This window comes from Misgurnus anguillicaudatus, unplaced genomic scaffold (genome assembly GCF_027580225.2).
Source record: "Misgurnus anguillicaudatus unplaced genomic scaffold, ASM2758022v2 HiC_scaffold_31, whole genome shotgun sequence".
NCBI classification, from domain to species: domain Eukaryota; kingdom Metazoa; phylum Chordata; class Actinopteri; order Cypriniformes; family Cobitidae; genus Misgurnus; species Misgurnus anguillicaudatus.
In genome coordinates this window covers 4,715,435-4,734,739 of record NW_027395281.1, presented here as the reverse complement: position 1 = coordinate 4,734,739, position 19,305 = coordinate 4,715,435, and the positions used below count along the sequence as shown (strand labels likewise).

Sequence of the window (19,305 nt, the reverse complement as noted above, 5' to 3'; positions counted from 1 at the left end):
TATAAACTTTTTCCAGTTTTTGCAATATTTCTTTCTGTTCTTCAGTTGTGTTTGGTGATGAAGTGAAGTCGGTGATGGAGGGAGATTCTGTTACTCTTCACACTGATCTTAATGAACTACAGGAGGACGATGTGATGGAGTGGATGTTTGGTGTTGAGAGTCCAGATAAGATCATAGCTGATTTTTACAAAGAAGCAAATATTACATCATTTAATGATGAAAGATTCAAGAATCATTTAAATCTGAATCATCAGACTGGAGATCTCATCATCACAAACGTCACAAACAAACACACTGGAGTTTATAGAGTAGAGATCAACAGACAACCTTCTGTCATCTTCAGACACTTCAATCTTACTGTCTATGGTGAGAGTACAATTATCTTAATGTTTTAAATATCATAATCTCCATCGTATTAAAAAGTTTGATGTTGGTAATTGCAGTAAAATTAGCAGTAAAATGGCACTTGTTTGTTTGTTTGTTTGTTATATTCTTTACTCTCAAATGTTTTTCAGCTCGTCTGCCAGTTCCTGTCATCAGCAGTAACTCCTCACACTGTTCTTCATCATCATCATCAAGATGTGTATTATTGTGTTCAGTGTTAAATGTGAGAGATGTGAGTCTGTCCTGGTATAAAGGAAACAGTTTATTGTCTATCATCAGTGTGTCTGATCTCAACATCAGACTCTCTCTACCTCTGGAGGTTGATTATCAGGATACAAACACATACAGATGTGTGGTGAACAATCCCATCACAAACCAAACTCAACATCTCAACATCACTCATCACTGTCAGACGTGTTCAAGTGATTTCAGCTTATGTGTTTACAGTTTTGCTTTAATTTAGTTCATATTCATTGCAAAAGTGTATTTTACTGTATGTTGCAGTGTGAATTAAAACACTTATTGTCATTTATTTTGTTTTCTTTTATTCAGTTGGTGTTGGCTGTTGTGGTTTTACTGAAGCTGTGATCCGATTGGTCATCTCTGCTCTGGTGGCCGTGGCTGCTGTCGCATTTTTGATTTATGACATAAGATCCAGATAAGAATCACATTCATGCTCAGGCGATGATTTTCCTCATCAAAAATTAAATTAGTTTTGCTTTTGTTCAAGAATATTTTTGAATCTGTTTTAATTTTTTGTTATAAAATAATCTTGAAGTTTTTGAAATTTCCTCCTGGGTTTTTTTATCTCCACTACTGAACATCTAAATTCTAAGTTAATTCTTGCCTCAGTCATCTTTTGTAGCCCATTGGAAGCCCAATAACATTTAATCTTTTAAATGACAATTTTGACTGAATCTCTTACGCATAACATTACACCATTATGTTGTGTAAAGCTGATCTGAGGTAATGTACATTGTGTCAGGCACAAAACACAGAAGATCCCAATGCAGTAAACAGAAGGTTTTATTTAAACAATAACGTGGGTAAACAGACAATAGCGCATCTGGGCATAAAGCAACACCAGGGCAGACGGCTGAGGCGGGGAGCACACACAAGCACCGGGGAGGAGAGCCACACACGTTCGGGCTCCGGCCAGACAGCGAACGGTGGGAGAGAGTATATGTGGGGGCCAGCCACAAAAGGCCAGGAACAGGGAGACAAAACTGGCTACAGGCACTCAAGGCAGATGGGAAGATGAGATCCTGCGGCGGGCAGTGAGAGAGAGAGCGTTAGTGGTGCTGAAGGGAGAAGCCGTGCAGCTTCAGTGCTGAAGGACCCTCCTGCTGGACAGCAGCTATGCCGCGGCGAGGGTGCGCTGCTGTAAGCACAAAAAACAGTCAATAGAACAGGCAGGCAGTTAAGCAGGCGGATGGAGGGCCGTTTCAGAGAGCCGTCGAATAAACTGGAAACAGAGACAGGAACAAAATCCACAGCAAAAACTCCCGGGTAGCAGAGAGCACAAACTGGGATGGGGAGATATTAAATCAATAATCTGGAAACAGGGACAGGACAGAACTGGTAACTAGCAGAGCTAGTAAATTGGCGAGTACACACAAAGTGACAGACAAGTATATAGACAAGGTGACAGGCGAGTATATCGACAAACGGACTTGCAAAGACACACTAGACACACAGGGATTAAATACACAGATCAGACGAGAGGATAACAAGCAACAGGTGAGGAAGACAAGAGGAGGCAATCACACTGAACAGGAACACACATACAAACACAAGACAACCACAGTACCAACAAGACAAAACCATAAATACATTTTATATATATATATATATATATGCATGAAAACAAAACACTAGACTAAACAAGACATAAAAACAAAGACTGGAAAATGCAAGGGAGCGGGGAAAAGTCACAAGACACGGGAAAAACGTGGTCTGATATGACAATACCAAAACCACGTTCTCCCACAAAAAACATTGTACTGTCAGGACCCTGCCATACACAACTAGATATAATTACCAAACCAGATTATGGCAGAGTCCTCACAGGACCCTCCCCTCAAGGAACGCCACCTGGCGGCCCTCAAGGAGAGACACAAGACAAGACAGACTGGACAACATCCACGAAAACATGACAAACACCAACAAAGGAAGACAAGACAGAACAACAAGAGGGTTAGGGTGAGACAACAAGAACAATAAACAAGGGAGGGGGGGCGGGGGAACAACAAAGTTCACAGGGGGAGGGATGGGACTGGGTACAGGGCGAGCCTTCTGACCCCGGGGAGTAGCTGAGGGTTGGTACGTGGAGGCCGAGCAGGCCTAACAGGGTTCTTAGGGGAGGAAACATTGGGAAAAACAAAGTCAGGTTTAGAAGGCTGAGGGGAAACAGGAACAGTGACAGGGGGCGCTGCGGCCGGCAGCGGAGACGAGGCAGGGACAACGACAGGGGGCGCAGCGGACAGCTGCGGAGACAACACAGGAACAGTCACAGGGGCCGCTGCGGCCGGCAGCGGAGTCAGGACGGGGACAATGACTGGAGGTGCAGCAGATGGCTGCGGAGACAACACAGGGACCATGATGGGGGGCGCCGCGTCCGGCGGCGGAGACGACATGGAGACTGTGACAGGGGGCACAGCGGACGGCTGTGGAGGCGAGACAGGAATCATGACAGGGGAGGCTGTGGATGGCAGCGACGATGAGACAGGGGCAATGACAGGGGGCTGCACAGACGGCAGGGGCTGCAGCGGTGGCTGCGCAGACGGCAGGGGCTGCAGCAGTGGCTGCGCAGACGGCAGGGGCTGCAGCGGTGGCTGCGCAGACGGCAGGGGCTGCAGCGGTGGCTGCGCAGACGGCTGGGGCTGCAGCGGTGGCTGCGCAGACGGCTGGGGTTGCAGCGGTGGCTGCGCAGACGGCTGGGGCTGCCACAAATGCTGCGCAGACGTCAGAGGCTGCAGTGGAGCAGACAGAGGCTGCTGCTTCTCAGAGGACTGAGGGATGGCAGCTGGCTGAAGAGCAGAGGAGTCCTTCTTCCTCTTCTTCCTCCGTCTGGAGACCGGTAATGCAGGACGGAGATCGGGTGCGGGCGTAGTCTCCGGTGCTGGAGAGACGAGAGTCGACCTCCCCAGCCTGATCGCCCCAGTCAGAATGCCCCTTCCCCGTATTGCCAGACGACTACCCCGAAGGCTGGCTGGCGGGACGGAGCTTATGGAGCTTGATGTGGTGGGTGCTGAGCTCTCCAGGACCATCCTCCCGACAACACGGCCCTCTGAGACAGATGACAAAGGGGCAGGATGAGAGGTGTCAGTAGAATCCCCTGGCTCTTCACGATTCATTAAATACTCCACGGTATCTGGGAAGTCCAGGGGTCTCAGGGTCCTCTGCTCTGCAACAGAAAGGGGCTTGTCAAGGCAACCGTTGAATATCACCTTTAACTCGGCCCCAGTATAGCCGGAGTACTTGGCAGCCCTCAAAAAGTCCATGGCGAAATCCTTCACATTGGCTCCCTTCTGCCGGAGGCCGAACAGGACATGAGCTTGGTGGCTTCTGTAGGCAGGCCAGGGTAGGTCCATTACCGCGGGATCCATTTATGGCAAGTCCGTTCTGTCAGGCACAAAACACAGAAGATCCCAATGCAGTAAACAGAAGGTTTTATTTAAACAATAACGTGGGTAAACAGACAATAGCGCGTCTGGGCATAAAGCAACACCAGGGCAGATGGCTGAGGCGGGGAGCACACACAAGCACCGGGGAGGAGAGCCACACACGTTCGGGCTCCGGCCAGACAGCGAACCGTGGGAGAGAGTATATGTGGGGGCCAGCCACAAAAGGCCAGGAACAGGGAGACAAAACCGGCTACAGGCACTCAAGGCAGATGGGAAGATGAGATCCTGCGGCGGGCAGTGAGAGAGAGAGAATTAGTGGTGCTGAAGGGAGAAGCCGTGCAGCTTCAGTGCTGAAGGACCCTCCTGCTGGACAGCAGCTATGCCGCGGCGAGGGTGCGCTGCTGTAAGCACAAAAAACAGTCAATAGAACAGGCAGGCAGTTAAGCAGGCGGATGGAGGGCCGTTTCAGAGAGCCGTCGAATAAACTGGAAACAGAGACAGGAACAAAATCCACAGCAAAAACTCCCGGGTAGCAGAGAGCACAAACTGGGATGGGGAGATATTAAATCAATAATCTGGAAACAGGACAGAACTGGTAACTAGCAGAGCTAGTAAATTGGCGAGTACACACAAAGTGACAGACAAGTATATAGACAAAGTGACAGACAAGTATATCGACAAACGGACTTGCAAAGACACACTAGACACACAGGGATTAAATACACAGATCAGACGAGAGGATAACAAGCAACAGGTGAGGAAGACAAGAGGAGGCAATCACACTGAACAGGAACACCTGTGAGGGAAGCACACGTGAACCTGTAAAACACATACAAACACAAGACAACCACAGTACCAACAAGACAAAACCATAAATACATTTATATATATATATATATATATATATATATATATATATATATATATATATATATATATATATATATATATATATGCATGAAAACAAAACACTAGACTAAACAAGACATAAAAACAAAGACTGGAAAATGCAAGGGAGCGGGGAAAAGTCACAAGACACGGGAAAAACGTGGTCTGATATGACAATACCAAAACCACGTTCTCCCACAAAAAACATTGTACTGTCAGGACCCTGCCATACACAACTAGATATAATTACCAAACCAGATTATGGCAGAGTCCTCACACATTGTAAAAGCAAATAAACATTGTCAATCTGACCCATCATTAAAAAACAGCATTAAAGGTCCCGTTCTTCCTAATCCCATTTTTTTAAACCCTAGTTAGTGTGTGTTCTCAAACAGAATTTAATACGTATTTCTGAAGGAGGGACTTCATAGAACAAGGTAGACATCAGACAGTTTTAGGACTATGAAAATAGCGCTATACAGATACTAAAAATACTGTGTGTGTTTTTTTTTTACAAATGAAACATGAACATATTTATATTGGGCACCATAAACACAATCAAAGCTTCAAAAACACAGGAAGAACGGCACCTTTAATGCAGACTGAATGTGTGATAAATGTTTAATAGATTTAAAACTACAACCATTGATAAAGAAACAATGTCTTTGTCGATCATAAAAAATAAATTATTGGCAAAAAAAAAGTGGTACTTGTTTAAATCAATACTTATAGATAGATATGTTCAGTGAGTCAAAGTGAAAGTTGTTGTGGTTTCATCAGTTGTGTGGTCTGATCTGTCAAATGAACAAACAGGTCGTCTGTTAATGTGTGTTTGTGGTTGACTTGCGTGTGGAGATTTCTTGTGAAATGTTGATTCTGTTCCACTCATCATCTTCTTTATATGCACTTTACTCAAAACACATACTGACACATGAAACAGTGAAGCCAACTGATGTTTTAAAACCCATCAGCATGAGTTACTTAAGAAAAGACAAGAATGTTCATCTTTGTGTCCTTTATAGAGAATTGTTGATCATTTTTAGACATCTACATTTTAAAAGTCAGAGATCTTAATATTTACTTAAACATTTATTTACTTGTTACCATTGAACTCTATTGGTAACCACCATAGTTTTTGGGAAATGCACCCCTTGCCTGTACACACTTTCAGATTTATGTACAGCTCCAAACAAGACCACAAAGGCGTGGGGAGAGTCATGCGCTTAGCTGAGACTTCTTAACAATGACATGTCTGGCTCAATTCCCCATCAGTGACATTCAGCACACAGCACTGCTACTACCATAAAACAAAGCATGCATATTTGCAAAGAAAGCTGACCAGATCTACAGGTACATTTCAGTTGTATCCTGTGTATAACTGTGACAAATAAACAAATTGAATTGAATTATGAGGTGAGAGTGACCTCTGGTGGCAAGACAACATGGTTTTAAAGGGACACTCCACTTTTTTGAAAATATGCTAATTTTCTAGCTCCCCTGGAGTTAAATATTTGATTTTTACCGTTTTCGAATCCATTCAGCTGATCTCCGGGTCTGGCGCTTACACTTTTAGCATAGCATAGTATAATCCATTGAATCTGATTAGACCGTTAGCATTGCACTCAAAACTCTTTGGTCATATTTTTGTGCGATGGTCGATGTAAGCGACAACCAGAAATCATCAGGAAAATAAATAATGCGCTCTCACGTCCGAATTTGAGGAAGTGGAGAAAGTGATGTATGCCGTAAAGCAGATTTTTGTAGTTTTTTTGTTTTGTGCTCTGGTTACTACCTGAAACCCCAAGTTTAAAAGTACGAGTAAAAGCGATACAGACCCTGTCAGGCTATGGTGGACATGTCATTCAACCTATTTTAAGTGTATGTATCATCACAAGGGTCTTGAAAATATATTATGAAGGTTGAAAAACTTCAAAGTGTCACTTTAAAAAGGGAAAATACCTCACTTAGGTTTGATGAAAATGCTGTTGAACCCATGTGGATTCACTATTAGCACCTCCATATTTAAGTCTTTTGGCATAGCATTTTGTGTAAAATAAAGTAAACTAAAGTAACTATGTTTAGCTTATGAGTAAAATAATGACCAACATCAGATTTAAATTTTTATTAAATGATGATTCAGAAAGCCATTCTGTCAGAAGCACCAAGGAAAGGCCGAGCACATGAGATATGTTCACCCACACCATTGGATTCCTTCGTCATGCCGATGGATGGCTCCTTACATGCTCAAAAGGTGTTACACCGCACTTACACCATACTTTTATTCACCAATTTTTACCAATTCCATCTGTTTACTCATCAGAGGTTTTTGTGTTGATGTAAAAGCTTGTTTTGCTGAAAAGTAAAATGACATCATAATATGCTTTCTTTCTCGATAGCAGCAATGTCAAAACTGTAGATTGTGTTATTGTTAGCTATTTGCTGTAAGCTTGAGGTAAAACGTACCTTTACTCTTATCTCTTTTGTGTTTGTAGAAAACAGCCACGATCACACCAGCAAATACAACTTGAATCATAATGAACGTCGCAAAAGGAGAATCTAAAAAATAAACTGAAACAGAATAATCAGATATCAATATTCCTTAATTATTCATTCATAACAGGATCAACTTTTATGCAGGAATTCAGAGCTTGGTTGATTATTTATAAGTGCACGCTTAAAGGTGCATTGTGTAATTTTTAGAAGGATCTCTTGACAGAAATGCTAAATAATATACAAAACTATATTATCAGGGGTGTATAAAGACCTTTCATAATGAACCGTTATATGTTTATTACCTTAGAACGAGACCTTTTATCTACATAGACCGAGGGTCCCCTTACATGAAAGTCGCCATTTTGTGCTGACATTTTTCTACAGAAGCCCTTAACAGACAATTTTTTTACTAAGTTGTCTCTGACAATGACATGTTTGTCTGGTGGCGGCTACCGTAGCTTCTCTATGTGTTTTAAAAGCGAGGGGTGAGCAGTGGACTAAGCCGTTGGTTGTAATTCGCAACCTCACCACTAGATGCCGCTAAAATTTACACACTGCACCTTTAAGGAATATAAAGTACTAGAGACGTTTCTTGCTACAGAGATTTGTTTCAATGATTTTCTAGTTAACAGCCTTACAATGCTAATAATCAAAACATAACAGAGGTCACTTCACATGCACTCCCAAAACTCTATTACACCACAGATCAATAAATCAAGCAATAATAACAGCAGTTGTACCTAAACACGTGTGACAGACTTTATTAATGTTGAGATGTTGAGTTTTGTTTGTGATGGTATTGTTGAGTACACAGCTGTATGTGTTGTTTTCTTGATAATCCACCTCCAGATGAAGGGATGCAGTCGTTTTAAGGTTAGACACACTGATGCTGGACAATAAACTGTTTCCTTTGTACCAGGACAGACTCACATCTCTCACATTCATCACTGAACACAAAAATGAACAATTTGAACTTGACGAAAATAAAGAAGAACATTGTGGTGAATATCTGGAAATGTCAGGAACAGGCAGATGAGCTGGAAAAAGTAAAGGAAAATATTTCTGGATTATATATTATAATTTAATTAAAGACACAAATGTTTAAAAAAACAATTCACCACAAACTAATGTTTTTGAATCATTCTGTTCTTTTCAATAAATAGATCTCACTTCTAATAATTAGTAAAAAAAAAAAAAATACAATTATAATGTATAAACAAATGTGATCTTGTGTTCCCAAACCTGGTACACTGAATCTAAATCTTACTGTGCACAAGAGACAGTGTTTTAATCTGAAATACTCACCATAGACAGTAACACTGAATTTCTCATTTAAGTGTGTCTGGTTTCGGCTGATCTTGAGTGTATAAAGTCCAGTGTGTTGAGTTGTGATGTTTGTGATGTTGAGATCTCCAGTCTGATCATCCAGCATGGCTCTGTGTTTGAATCTCTCATCATCAGATGACTTGATGCTGCCATTGCTCTTTCCAGTATATCTGGCAACAAGTGTGTTATTAGGTCCATAAGACCACACAATCAGATCATCTCTCTGTTTACCAAAACGAGATTGTAGAATAACAGATTCACCCTCCATCACTGACACTGACTTCACTTCATCTGTATCATCATACACATCTGTAGACACAAACAGTTCCACAAAACAAAGTTTATAAATGCACATAAATAACACTAAAGCCGGGGAGGATTTTTGTATAAATTTTGCCCTCCTGAGAATCAGACAGAAAATTGGGAAAAGGACTTTGATGTGTTCTCAGATAATAGTGTGAGACATTTACAGATCGAATCTTAAGCTTCCCGATTGCTCATTTATAAATCGAAATAATTATGCCCATACTTTCACAAAAGTCAGTGAGAGATGGAGGTTAATGACAAACTAAAAATGTTAATATTACAGTAATATTATAATGTAGTTAATGTGTCACAACATCTATTTGTTTACATTTACATTCCAGACTTGATCAAAATGCTATAACATCATTTTAAATTCAGTTTGGACAGCAATTTCTTACAGCAGAGATTGGGTAAAAATAGGAAGTTAATATCAGACTGAAATTGGTTTAATGTAAGTAGATCAATATATATGATTGTCATTGTACATCAAATCAATGCTTTTTATTAATGTTTCTGACGTCAGTATTTGATGTAAATTGGGTTTCTTTCAAGATGAGTTTAAGCAAGTCTGTCAAGATTCTCCTTATGCGTAACCTAACTTAATACGATTTTAAAAATAATACGGCTTAACAGGCTTAATGAGCTACTATAAAATCATTGTTGTCTGTAAATTATTTTGTGATGTGCAGTTTTGTGCTTCTGTTGTGTAATTAGTAGAGCATTGTGTTGATATCAATGAAAAGATAATGGATTCCAGAAAAACACCTGGACTGATAAGTTGCTTCGGATAAAGACGTTTGCCAAATGCGTAAATGTACAAAGCTAAGCTAAAGCTAATCTCTACTACTTTTATTTTAACATTTTAAAAGTACTACTTTAATAATGACTGCTCTTAAGACTATAACATCTCACAGGTGGGGTTGTCATGTTAAATTCGAAATTAAGATCTTGTTGAAGACACTTCTGAATTTTGGGAATTTGTCTGTCTTGTTAGCAAAACATTTAGTATACGTACAAAATGGACTTTATTCTAACTATAAATTTTTTTGTCAATTAAAAGAAAATGAATAACCTTTAGTGTAGAAGTGTGTGTGCAAGACAAATTGTCAATTACAAAAGCATTAGTTGGGAGATTTAACTCAAGATTTTTTAAATAAAAAACACAACAAACTTCATTGCGAACACGTGAGTCCGGAAAGAACCGAATAAACCTGCTTGACTGGCTCTGTACATAATCTGTTTCAGCTTATCATGTTGTACGCATTAGTTTGTTTAAAAATAAATTATTTATGCAAACAGATTATACATGATTGTATCACATAAACATATGTGGACCATCAAAGAAAGCAAAGAGCTATAAAAAAGAAACTCACCATTTACCATCAGCAAAGACAGAAAGAGTAATTTGTTCATGATGCTGATTTCAGTCGAGTTTATTAAAACCGTAAAAAGCTGAGCTGTTTAATGAGGTTGATGTGCTGAGGATGAGGATCTCACCACAGCTCAATAATACTGACGTACAGACGGCTGCTAGCCCTCATTTAGTTTGATTTCACACTGTTGTCCTGTGTTTTGTTGTTAGTGTTTGCCCTGGGGCTTGTACCATAAAAAACATTAAAGAAAGTCAGGGTTACATGATTAGTTTCAATTTGACAAAACCAAGCCAATGTTGGTACAAACTATTTTCATGATAACCAAAACCCAGGATTTGCACAAACTAATCCTAAACTTACCTGGCTATCCACTCAACTAAACCAGCTATGGTATAGGCCCCTGAGCACATGTCCTTTGTTTTGACAGCCTGCCATGTGCTCTGATGTCCCCTCGTTTCCTTGTTCATTGTTTCATTATTAGTTCATGCCTCTCAGCTGTCCTCCCTCTTTATCTCCTCATTCCTTCCCCTTTATATAGAGGGTATGCAACAACGTCACTTTTCCATGTGACACTCCAGAGCTTGCCCTGTTGAGTGGCAAACATTCAACAAAATGTCTGTTTTTCGAAAAAGCCAGTAATACTGATTATTATCAGCTTAAATTGAATTTAGTTGACCTTAACAACTTGCCAAACAACCAGTAGTCTGTGGACATTGGCATATGGCCAGACATTGCTTTTCCTGACAGGGACCAATGAGAACAAGACATGTTCTTCATATATTCCGATCAGCCAAAACATTATGACCAAATGTCTGATATTGTGTAGGTCCCTCTTTTTGCCACCAAAACAGCCCTGACCCATCGAGGCACTGACTCCACTAGACCCCATTTTTCCTGCTTCTAACACATCAACTACACTTAGCAGAAATTGCTGAAAATGTGAATGATGGTTCTGATAAAAAGGTTTAGTGGAGTCCATGCCTCAACGGGTCCTAAGTGTAAATTTTACTTAATTAAAAATAAAAGTATGTGGCCAGAATCATACTTGAGTAAAAATAAAAAATACCACATAAAAATTGTACTTGAGTATTAAAAAAGTAAAAGTAACAGAAAGAACAAAAACTAGAGATTCTTGTTTACGTTTTTAATCTCTAAAAACATGAAGTGGATGATGAAGCACATACAAGGTTTTATCCTGCTTTACAACTGTTTGTATTTAATTGTATTTATTTTATCAAATTTAAGACCTAATTTCAGTATGCAACATGATACTCAAAGTTGTAAAACCTCGAATTTTACTTAGGCAGAAGCTGATTTTCAAAATTGTAAGTATCAATAGCTCTTTTGGGGCTGAAAAGCAATCATGCAGTGCTGAAAACAAAAACAAAAAAGAAAACAAATATATATTTAAAAAGAAGTCACAAGTAACAACTACACATTTATGCACAAATTACATTTCTGCACTGTACATTTGTACACTTTATAATCTGATTTTAGAAAAAGAGTAGCATTTAGTGACTATCAAACATGATTTTTTTATATTGACAAAACACAGGATTTTAAGGCTGACATGACAGGGTGAATTGATTTCATTACATTAGTTTTGACAATACTACATTATTTTTGGTAATCCAGGTCTTCCAGCAACACATTTTCTTGCTTGGCATTGTGGTAATTGATGCAACATGACGTCACCTCCAAGGTAGTACCAATGAACATGACTGATCAATTTCATGGAATGTAAAAACAAATCTCATTGGCAGAATAAATAACATTTAAATTAAACCGGCCATCAGTGCAATTCAATTGGTTTGGTAAGAGCAAGGGAAAATAGAATGAAGTGATCTCTAAAAAAAGAAGTACTTTGTGACTGTAAATAAAATTGTAAGGAGTAAATTATTTACAACAAAATACAATTATTATGTATAAACAAATGTGATCATGTGTTCCCAAACATTGTATTGAATCTAAATCTCATTGTTGGACGCTGACAAATAAAACTTTTAAAATGTGCACAAGTGACAGTGTTGTAAATCTAAAATAGACATAAACACTGCATGTCTTATATGAGACTTCATTGTATCTGCTGATCTTAAGTGTATAATCTCCAGTGTGTTGAGTTGTGATGTCTGTGATGATGAGATCTCCAGTCTGATCATCCAGCTTCAGTCTGTTATTGAATCTCTTATCAACAGATTTAAACAGCGTCTAATGTCTAAATGTAAAATGTAAAGTCCATAATTCCCTTATTTGGGTGGGAGCAAAAACGCAGTGTTTTGTGTGTGTACCTTTAAATGCAAATGAGCTGTTGCCCTCATTGCTCTTATTAAAATAGATGCTTTGGTTAAAATAGATCTGATTTCACAAAGAAGCACATAAAAAATTTGCAGACAAGGTCCAACTCACTAAAGGCAGGAACTATGGTAATGCAAGACTGTCAGTCAGCAGCCGTGGGTGGGGCTTTAGCAGTGTGACATCACATTGCTAAGAGAATCAAAACAGCATGTCTAATGAGACTGCTTTGGTTTAATGGGGATTAAAAATAGATTTTTTTATATTGTAGGGTGGTTGTGTTCAAACACGTGCCAACACACATTTATGTCCAAACAGCTTGGATTTAAATGTGGATTTTGTAGAAAAGGGGTGCCCTTTAATAACCTTTGATGGAAATATTCAAGTCTCAATTCTTAATAACTGCACCCTTGATAAAAAATGAAGTACAACAAAACAAGTGGCTCCAGAAGATTTTCCTCAATGACTCATTATGAACAAAAGCTCTGCAATGCTAATAATCCAAACTAACAACATTGATAATTACTAACTAATTACTAAGAAATATACTTGTGAAAAGTGTTACATAAACAAACATCACTTATTTACTAGGTACAGTGAGCATATTGAATCTGAAATACTCACAATTGACCATAACATTGCATTTCTTGTATTGTTTCTGCTGATCTTAGGCAAGGCAAGGCAAGGCAAGGCAAGTTTATTTGTATAGCACATTTCATACACAACGGTCATTCAAAGTGCTTTATAAGTAGATCTGAGTGTCGTCTGCATAACTGTGATAGGCAATTTTGTTCTCTCTCATTATTTGGCTTAGTGGGAGCATATACAGGTTGAACAGGAGTGGCGCTAGAATTGAGCCTTGCGGGACTCCGCATGTCATGGATGTCCACTCAGATTTATGGCCACCTATACTTACATAATAACATCTCCCTTCTAAGTATGACTTGAACCATTTCAGGACCACCCCAGAAAGCCCGACCCAGTTTTCCAGCCTGTCAAGAAGTATGTTGTGATCGACAGTGTCAAAAGCAGCACTGAGGTCGAGTAGCACCAGCACTGATAGTTTGCCTGTGTCTGTATTGAGGCGAATATCATTTATTATCTTTATGAGCGCTGTCTCTGTACTGTGGTGTGGTCTGAAACCAGATTGAAAAATGTCAAAGTAACCATTAGAAATTAAGAATTTGTTCAGCTGATTAAAAACAACTTTTTCAATGATCTTGCCTATGAAAGGAAGATTTGAGATTGGTCTGTAGTTGCTCAATACAGTGTTATCTAGGTTGCTCTTTTTCAGGAGAGGCTTAACAACTGCAGTTTTAAGGGACTTTGGAAAAGTCCCAGAGTGAAGTGATGAATTTACCACTTTTAGGAGATCTGCTTCTAAACAGTTAAAGACACTTTTGAAAAAAGATGTTGGGAGTGTGTCAAGGGCACAGGTTGATGTTTTAAGATGCTGTACTGTTTCTTCCAAAATTTTACCATCAACTGCTTCGAAATCAGACATCGTAACTACTTTCTGATGTTGTGGTCTGATTTGTCTGACCCCGGCGCAGCTCAAGGATGTGCTGATCACCTTTCTGATATTATTGATTTTCTCAGAGAAGAAGTTAGCAAACTCACTACATTTGCTGTCTGAGAGCATTTCACTTGGAATGTGACTTGGGGGGGTTGTAAGTCTCTCTATAGTAGGAAAAAGAGTGCGTGTGTTATTTATGTTTTTGTTTATAATATTTGAAAAGAAAGTCTGTCTAGCTTTGCCTAGTTCCACACTGAAAGCACGAAGGCTGTCTTTATAGATATTATAATGGACTACAAGTTTTGTCTTCCGCCACATGCGCTCAGCTTTTCTGCATTGTCTCTTCATATTCTGCACCTCTGTTGAGTTTCTCCAAGGTGATTTTTGCCTGCCATTCTTCTTCCTGACTTTCACAGGAGCAATATCATCTATTACACTCTTAACTTTCGAATTAAAGGAGTCAAGGAGAAAATCAACAGAGTCTGCAGATATGCTTGGTGTTAAAGATATAGCCTTCATAAATAGCACACTGGTGTTCTCATTTAAGGATCTCTTTTTGACAGACACAGATCTAGTTTCAATAGTAGGAGAGATTAATATATCAAAGAAAATACAGAAATGATCAGACAGTGCTACATCCTTAATAACAACTGATGAAATGTTTACACCCTTACTGATAATTAAATCTAGAGTGTGTCCACGATTGTGTGTGGGTCCATGTACATGTTGAGTCAGATCAAAAGTATTTAAAACAGCTGTGATATCTTTTGTCATAATGCTTTCTGGCTTATCTATGTGAATGTTAAAATCTCCAGCAATAGCAAAACAGTCAAACTCTGAGGAAATCGTTGATAACAGTTCTGTAAAGTCCTCAACAAATGCTGGAGAGTATTTTGGGGGCCTGTAAATAATGATCAGTAGAATGCGTGGGGTACCTTTCAACACAATACCTAGATGTTCAAAAGACGGGTAATTCCCAAATGACACTTGCTTACATTGATAGACATCTTTAAAAAGAGAAGCAAGACCTCCACCCCTCCTAGCAGTTCTGCAGAAACTCAAATAGGTAAAGTTGGGAGGGGCTGTTTCATTAAGGACTGTTGCACTGTAGCTTTCTTCTAGCCATGTTTCATTTAGAAACATAAAATCCAGGTTGTTTGTGGCTATTAAGTCGCTGACTAGAAGTGATTTGTTTTTAAGTGAACAGATATTTAAAAGTGCTAACTTAATAGTACAATTTTTTCCCTAACAGAGATCTTAGTTTGATATATCACAGGCAGCAGATTAGATTGATTTGCCACACGATTTGATCTAGCCTTACACTTTCTATCATGTACTAAAACAGAAATAGAGAAAGATATAGGCACACTGAGTTCCTGCTTTTGTAAACATTTGATAAAAGTATTAGTATTTTCATAGCAGGAACCCGACACACATCACTGAGAGCCATTATCAGTTGTTTTTGGTTCACCTACAGCAGATGGAGGAGGGTGTGTGCCTTGGCGTTGTGTCAGAGACCGAAGAGCTCTCACAGGACGAGGAGGGGGAACTGGGCCCACTGGCTTTGGTGGTTTTGGGGCTTGCTGTTTTCTGGTTGAAATCTGTGGGCTTGCAGCAATAGAGTGGGATAGTTTAGTTCCAGCATAAACCAGTTCCTCCATTTTTCCAGAGAAGGTCAAAAGTGGGGATGCTGGAGAGAGGAATGACATATCTAGTGAGGAGTCCTGTTGTTCTGATGTGACCGGAGGCTGTGGTATGTTGTCCTGGTTTCCCTGGCTGTTTTCCAGAAAGTCGTCCTTGGGTGCTGAATCTTGGAGCCGTTCTAATCTGACACAGTCTGACTGTAGTAAGCTCTGTGGGCAGGACTCAGCTGAGATTGTGTCCATGAGCAGTGGTTGTTGTGGCTGCGTGGTGTTATCTCTGTCCTTGTGGGATATGTCGACGTCATGTCCATTTAGGTGCTGAAGAGAAGTCCTGTGGTCATTCATACTCTGTCCAGGTGTGTGTGTGCCATTCAGGTTGAGTGGATTGGCACACACTGCTGAAGGATGATGAAGGGAGAAATAGATATTGTCCTTTAGAACTCTTGCACCCAGCCTGTTTGGGTGGATGCCATCCTGTTTAAATAGTTGTCTCTGACTCCAGAAAAGATTGAAGTTGTTGATAAAGTTCAATCCTTTTATGTTGCAGGTTTTTTGCAGCCATGTATTAAGTCCAAGCAAACGTGAAAACCTATTTGTTCCTCTTGCTGGAAGTGGTCCACTGATGAACGGCTGAGCTTTTACTGTTCTGAGTGTTTCAAAAAGTTTGTTGAAATCCCTCTTAAGGAGTTCAGATTGCTCTTTGTGAATATCATTCTTCCCCACATGAATGACAACTCGATTTACAGTCTTATGTTTCATCAGAATGTTCTTAAGTTCCCTGTTTACATCAGAAACGGTTGCTTGTGGAAGGCAGCACGTAGTTGAGTCTCTGTTGCTATAGTTTCTGATTATTGAATCACCCAATATCAGAGTTCTGGGCTCGGATGCGCTCTGCGCTGAGTGCCGCTGTCTGCTCGATCTTGAGCGGCAGTTAGCATCAGTGTTAGCTGCTGGCTGATTTGATCGGTGTTTAGTCACATTTATCACATTTGGGGATTCCTCACTCATATTCATTAATACTTCAAATCTGTTCTCAAGATGTATAGGTGGTGGTAGAAAGTCAGTGTTTGCAATCCTTGTCCTAGCTGTATCTGGCGTAGAGGAAGCTATTGCGGCAAAATGTGATGCTCGTGACAGTCTGATTTCTCGAGTGATTTTGGGTCTTGCTCCCTGTTTGTACCATTGATTAGTGTGTTGATCATTAGATTCATTGGACTCACCGGCTGTTTGCTGAGGGCGTCCATGATGACGAAGCTCTGTTGTGTGTTCCGTCTGGTTTGGTAGTCCTGTAAGTAACTTTGTTTCAAGAACAGCAATCCTTTGTAAAAGTCTGTGGCAGTTTGTGCAGCAAGTAGATTGTTGATGAGGCATTCCTTTTTCTTATCCTTTTCAATGAAGGCAGCTGTGTTTTTCCTTCTGGAATGTAAGCTGATGGCGGTGGGAGGCTAGACGGATGAAAAATTCCACTTTTTTGTAATCCTCCAGTCCCGAAAGTTTGTAAATTGACGTTGATGCCAAGCTTTGTTGTTTGAGCACTATGCTGATTTGCTGAAGTTAAAATTATAAGATAAAATATAAAAGCGATAGAGCAAAGCGCAGAGCAGTAAGCAAAAGCGTCCGAACAGTAGCAGAGCAGGAAGTCTTAAGTGAATAATCTCCAGTGTGTTGGGTTGTGATGTCTGTAATGATAAGATCACAATTTAATGTTTCAGATCATGAAACAAAGTTAAATATTAATAAAAGATATCAGAAATCAACACCTGACCTTTTTAGCCAGGAGGGATAAAAGTCCTAGAAAGAAAAAAAAACCTTGGGAGATATGTGTGTATATATATGTAAACGGAGAAGGAGATTAAACTGGTTCAGCTGGTGGTCGTTGGTCAGGCATCGGCTGGGCATCACGTTGAAGTAGATCAGTGGTATGTGTTGACCTCCACGGCAGTCGGAACTGGGTCTGTTTGTCTCAGTGTCCTCACTGTTTGTCTCAATGTTTGTTATAACAGCCGCCATTGCGACGTCACGTGTTGATAGTGAAAGCACAAAGGAATGCTCTTTTACTCTATAAGTAAAAGTGTCAAATGAATAAATAAATGTAAATATAGAGATTTAATTCAACAAACTTTTTAACCCCTTCACTGTGCTGTTAAAGCATATGTGACTTTGATATGTAACCTTAACCCTATGTCTTCAGGACCCCAGTCTAAATATAATTTTTTATAAATGTTTATTTTTATAAATGAATAAACAAATGAATAAACATGTATATATAGCATTTATATTCAGTAAATCAAACAACATTAAACTCATGATGGCATAAAGTGGTAAAAAAATCACAGTTTAACTAAGAAAACATACTAGACCTAAAACATTAAGTGTGACAAGACACCAGACGAGCTGTGAAAACAAAACTGACCACAAACCTGTAGACTAAAATAAAGATGAGAAGTTGAGTCATCTCAGTTTTTCATTTGATCTTTAACTCACAGCTGAAGCTCATGAGATTCCTGCCTTCAGATATTCTTAACCCTTTGATTCAAGTTTTTTTTGTGTGTGTACTTTCACAGGCATGTATTTTATTTAATAAAAATATGTATTATATTTCAGATTAAGTTACGGCCTAATGCATTCATTTAATCTGCTCATTTTTAAAAAGTAAAAAATTATTTGCTGCCTTAAAATTTTTGTTGAATCAACCCCGATTTACAAGTCATTTAACTCACTATTATTTATATTGACTAGAGATGAGTTGTATAACTAAAGATGAGTTGTTATAACTTATAAATTAAGTTGACTTTTTTCAACTATATTTTATAAGTTATAGCAACTAATCTCATGTCAAGATAAATAATAACTAATATTATTATTAATAAATATATATACATTTTTTAACCAATGCATTATGTTAGAAACGATGCATCGTGATGCAAATGCTAATTTGTATCTGAAGCACAGTTTTTAAACTGATGCATCACATCATTAACCTTTTATGCAAATGCATCGAGAGAGTTGGGGAATCTTCACATTTTTACAACATATAATATAGATAATTTATTATAACATAAATTGCCACTTTATAGGTGTGAGCTTTTGTGTGTGTCATTTTGCAAATGAGTTGATCTCTTCAACTAAATGGCAGTGCTGTGGTTGGATGGTACAGATTAATGGGCGATATTATTATAATAAGATCCCCTTCTGACATCACAAGGAAGCCAAATTTCATTGAGCTATTTTTGCACATCTTGCTAAGTGAATGGTTTGCCAAAACTAAGTTACTAGGTTGATCTTATTCACATTTTTTAGGTTGATAGACACACTTTGGACCCAGTTATTGCACTTAAATATGGAAAAAGTCAGATTTTTATTATATGTCCTCTTTAAGAAGCCTAGAACCCAAATATACAGTTGTCCTTTATTGCTAGTTTACTGAGCTTAATAGGCAGACCATCTCTCCATATCAT

At 39.2% G+C, this 19,305-nt stretch overlaps 1 protein-coding gene across 1 annotated transcript; it reads right to left on the bottom strand.

The window, feature by feature from the left end:
- Positions 1 to 2,639: 2,639 nt before the first annotated feature.
- On the bottom strand, positions 2,640 to 4,544 carry LOC141362970 (uncharacterized). Its single transcript, XM_073865295.1, has one exon. It carries the CDS (start codon positions 3,990 to 3,992, stop codon positions 2,640 to 2,642), a length of 1,353 nt encoding a protein of 450 aa, XP_073721396.1. The 5' UTR covers positions 3,993 to 4,544.
- Positions 4,545 to 19,305: the final 14,761 nt, after the last annotated feature.

Bases quoted from the DNA above. Each gene is read 5' to 3' on its own strand.
- LOC141362970 (XM_073865295.1), bottom strand. From the start codon at position 3,992: ATGGATCCCGCGGTAATGGACCTACCCTGGCCTGCCTACAGAAGCCAC.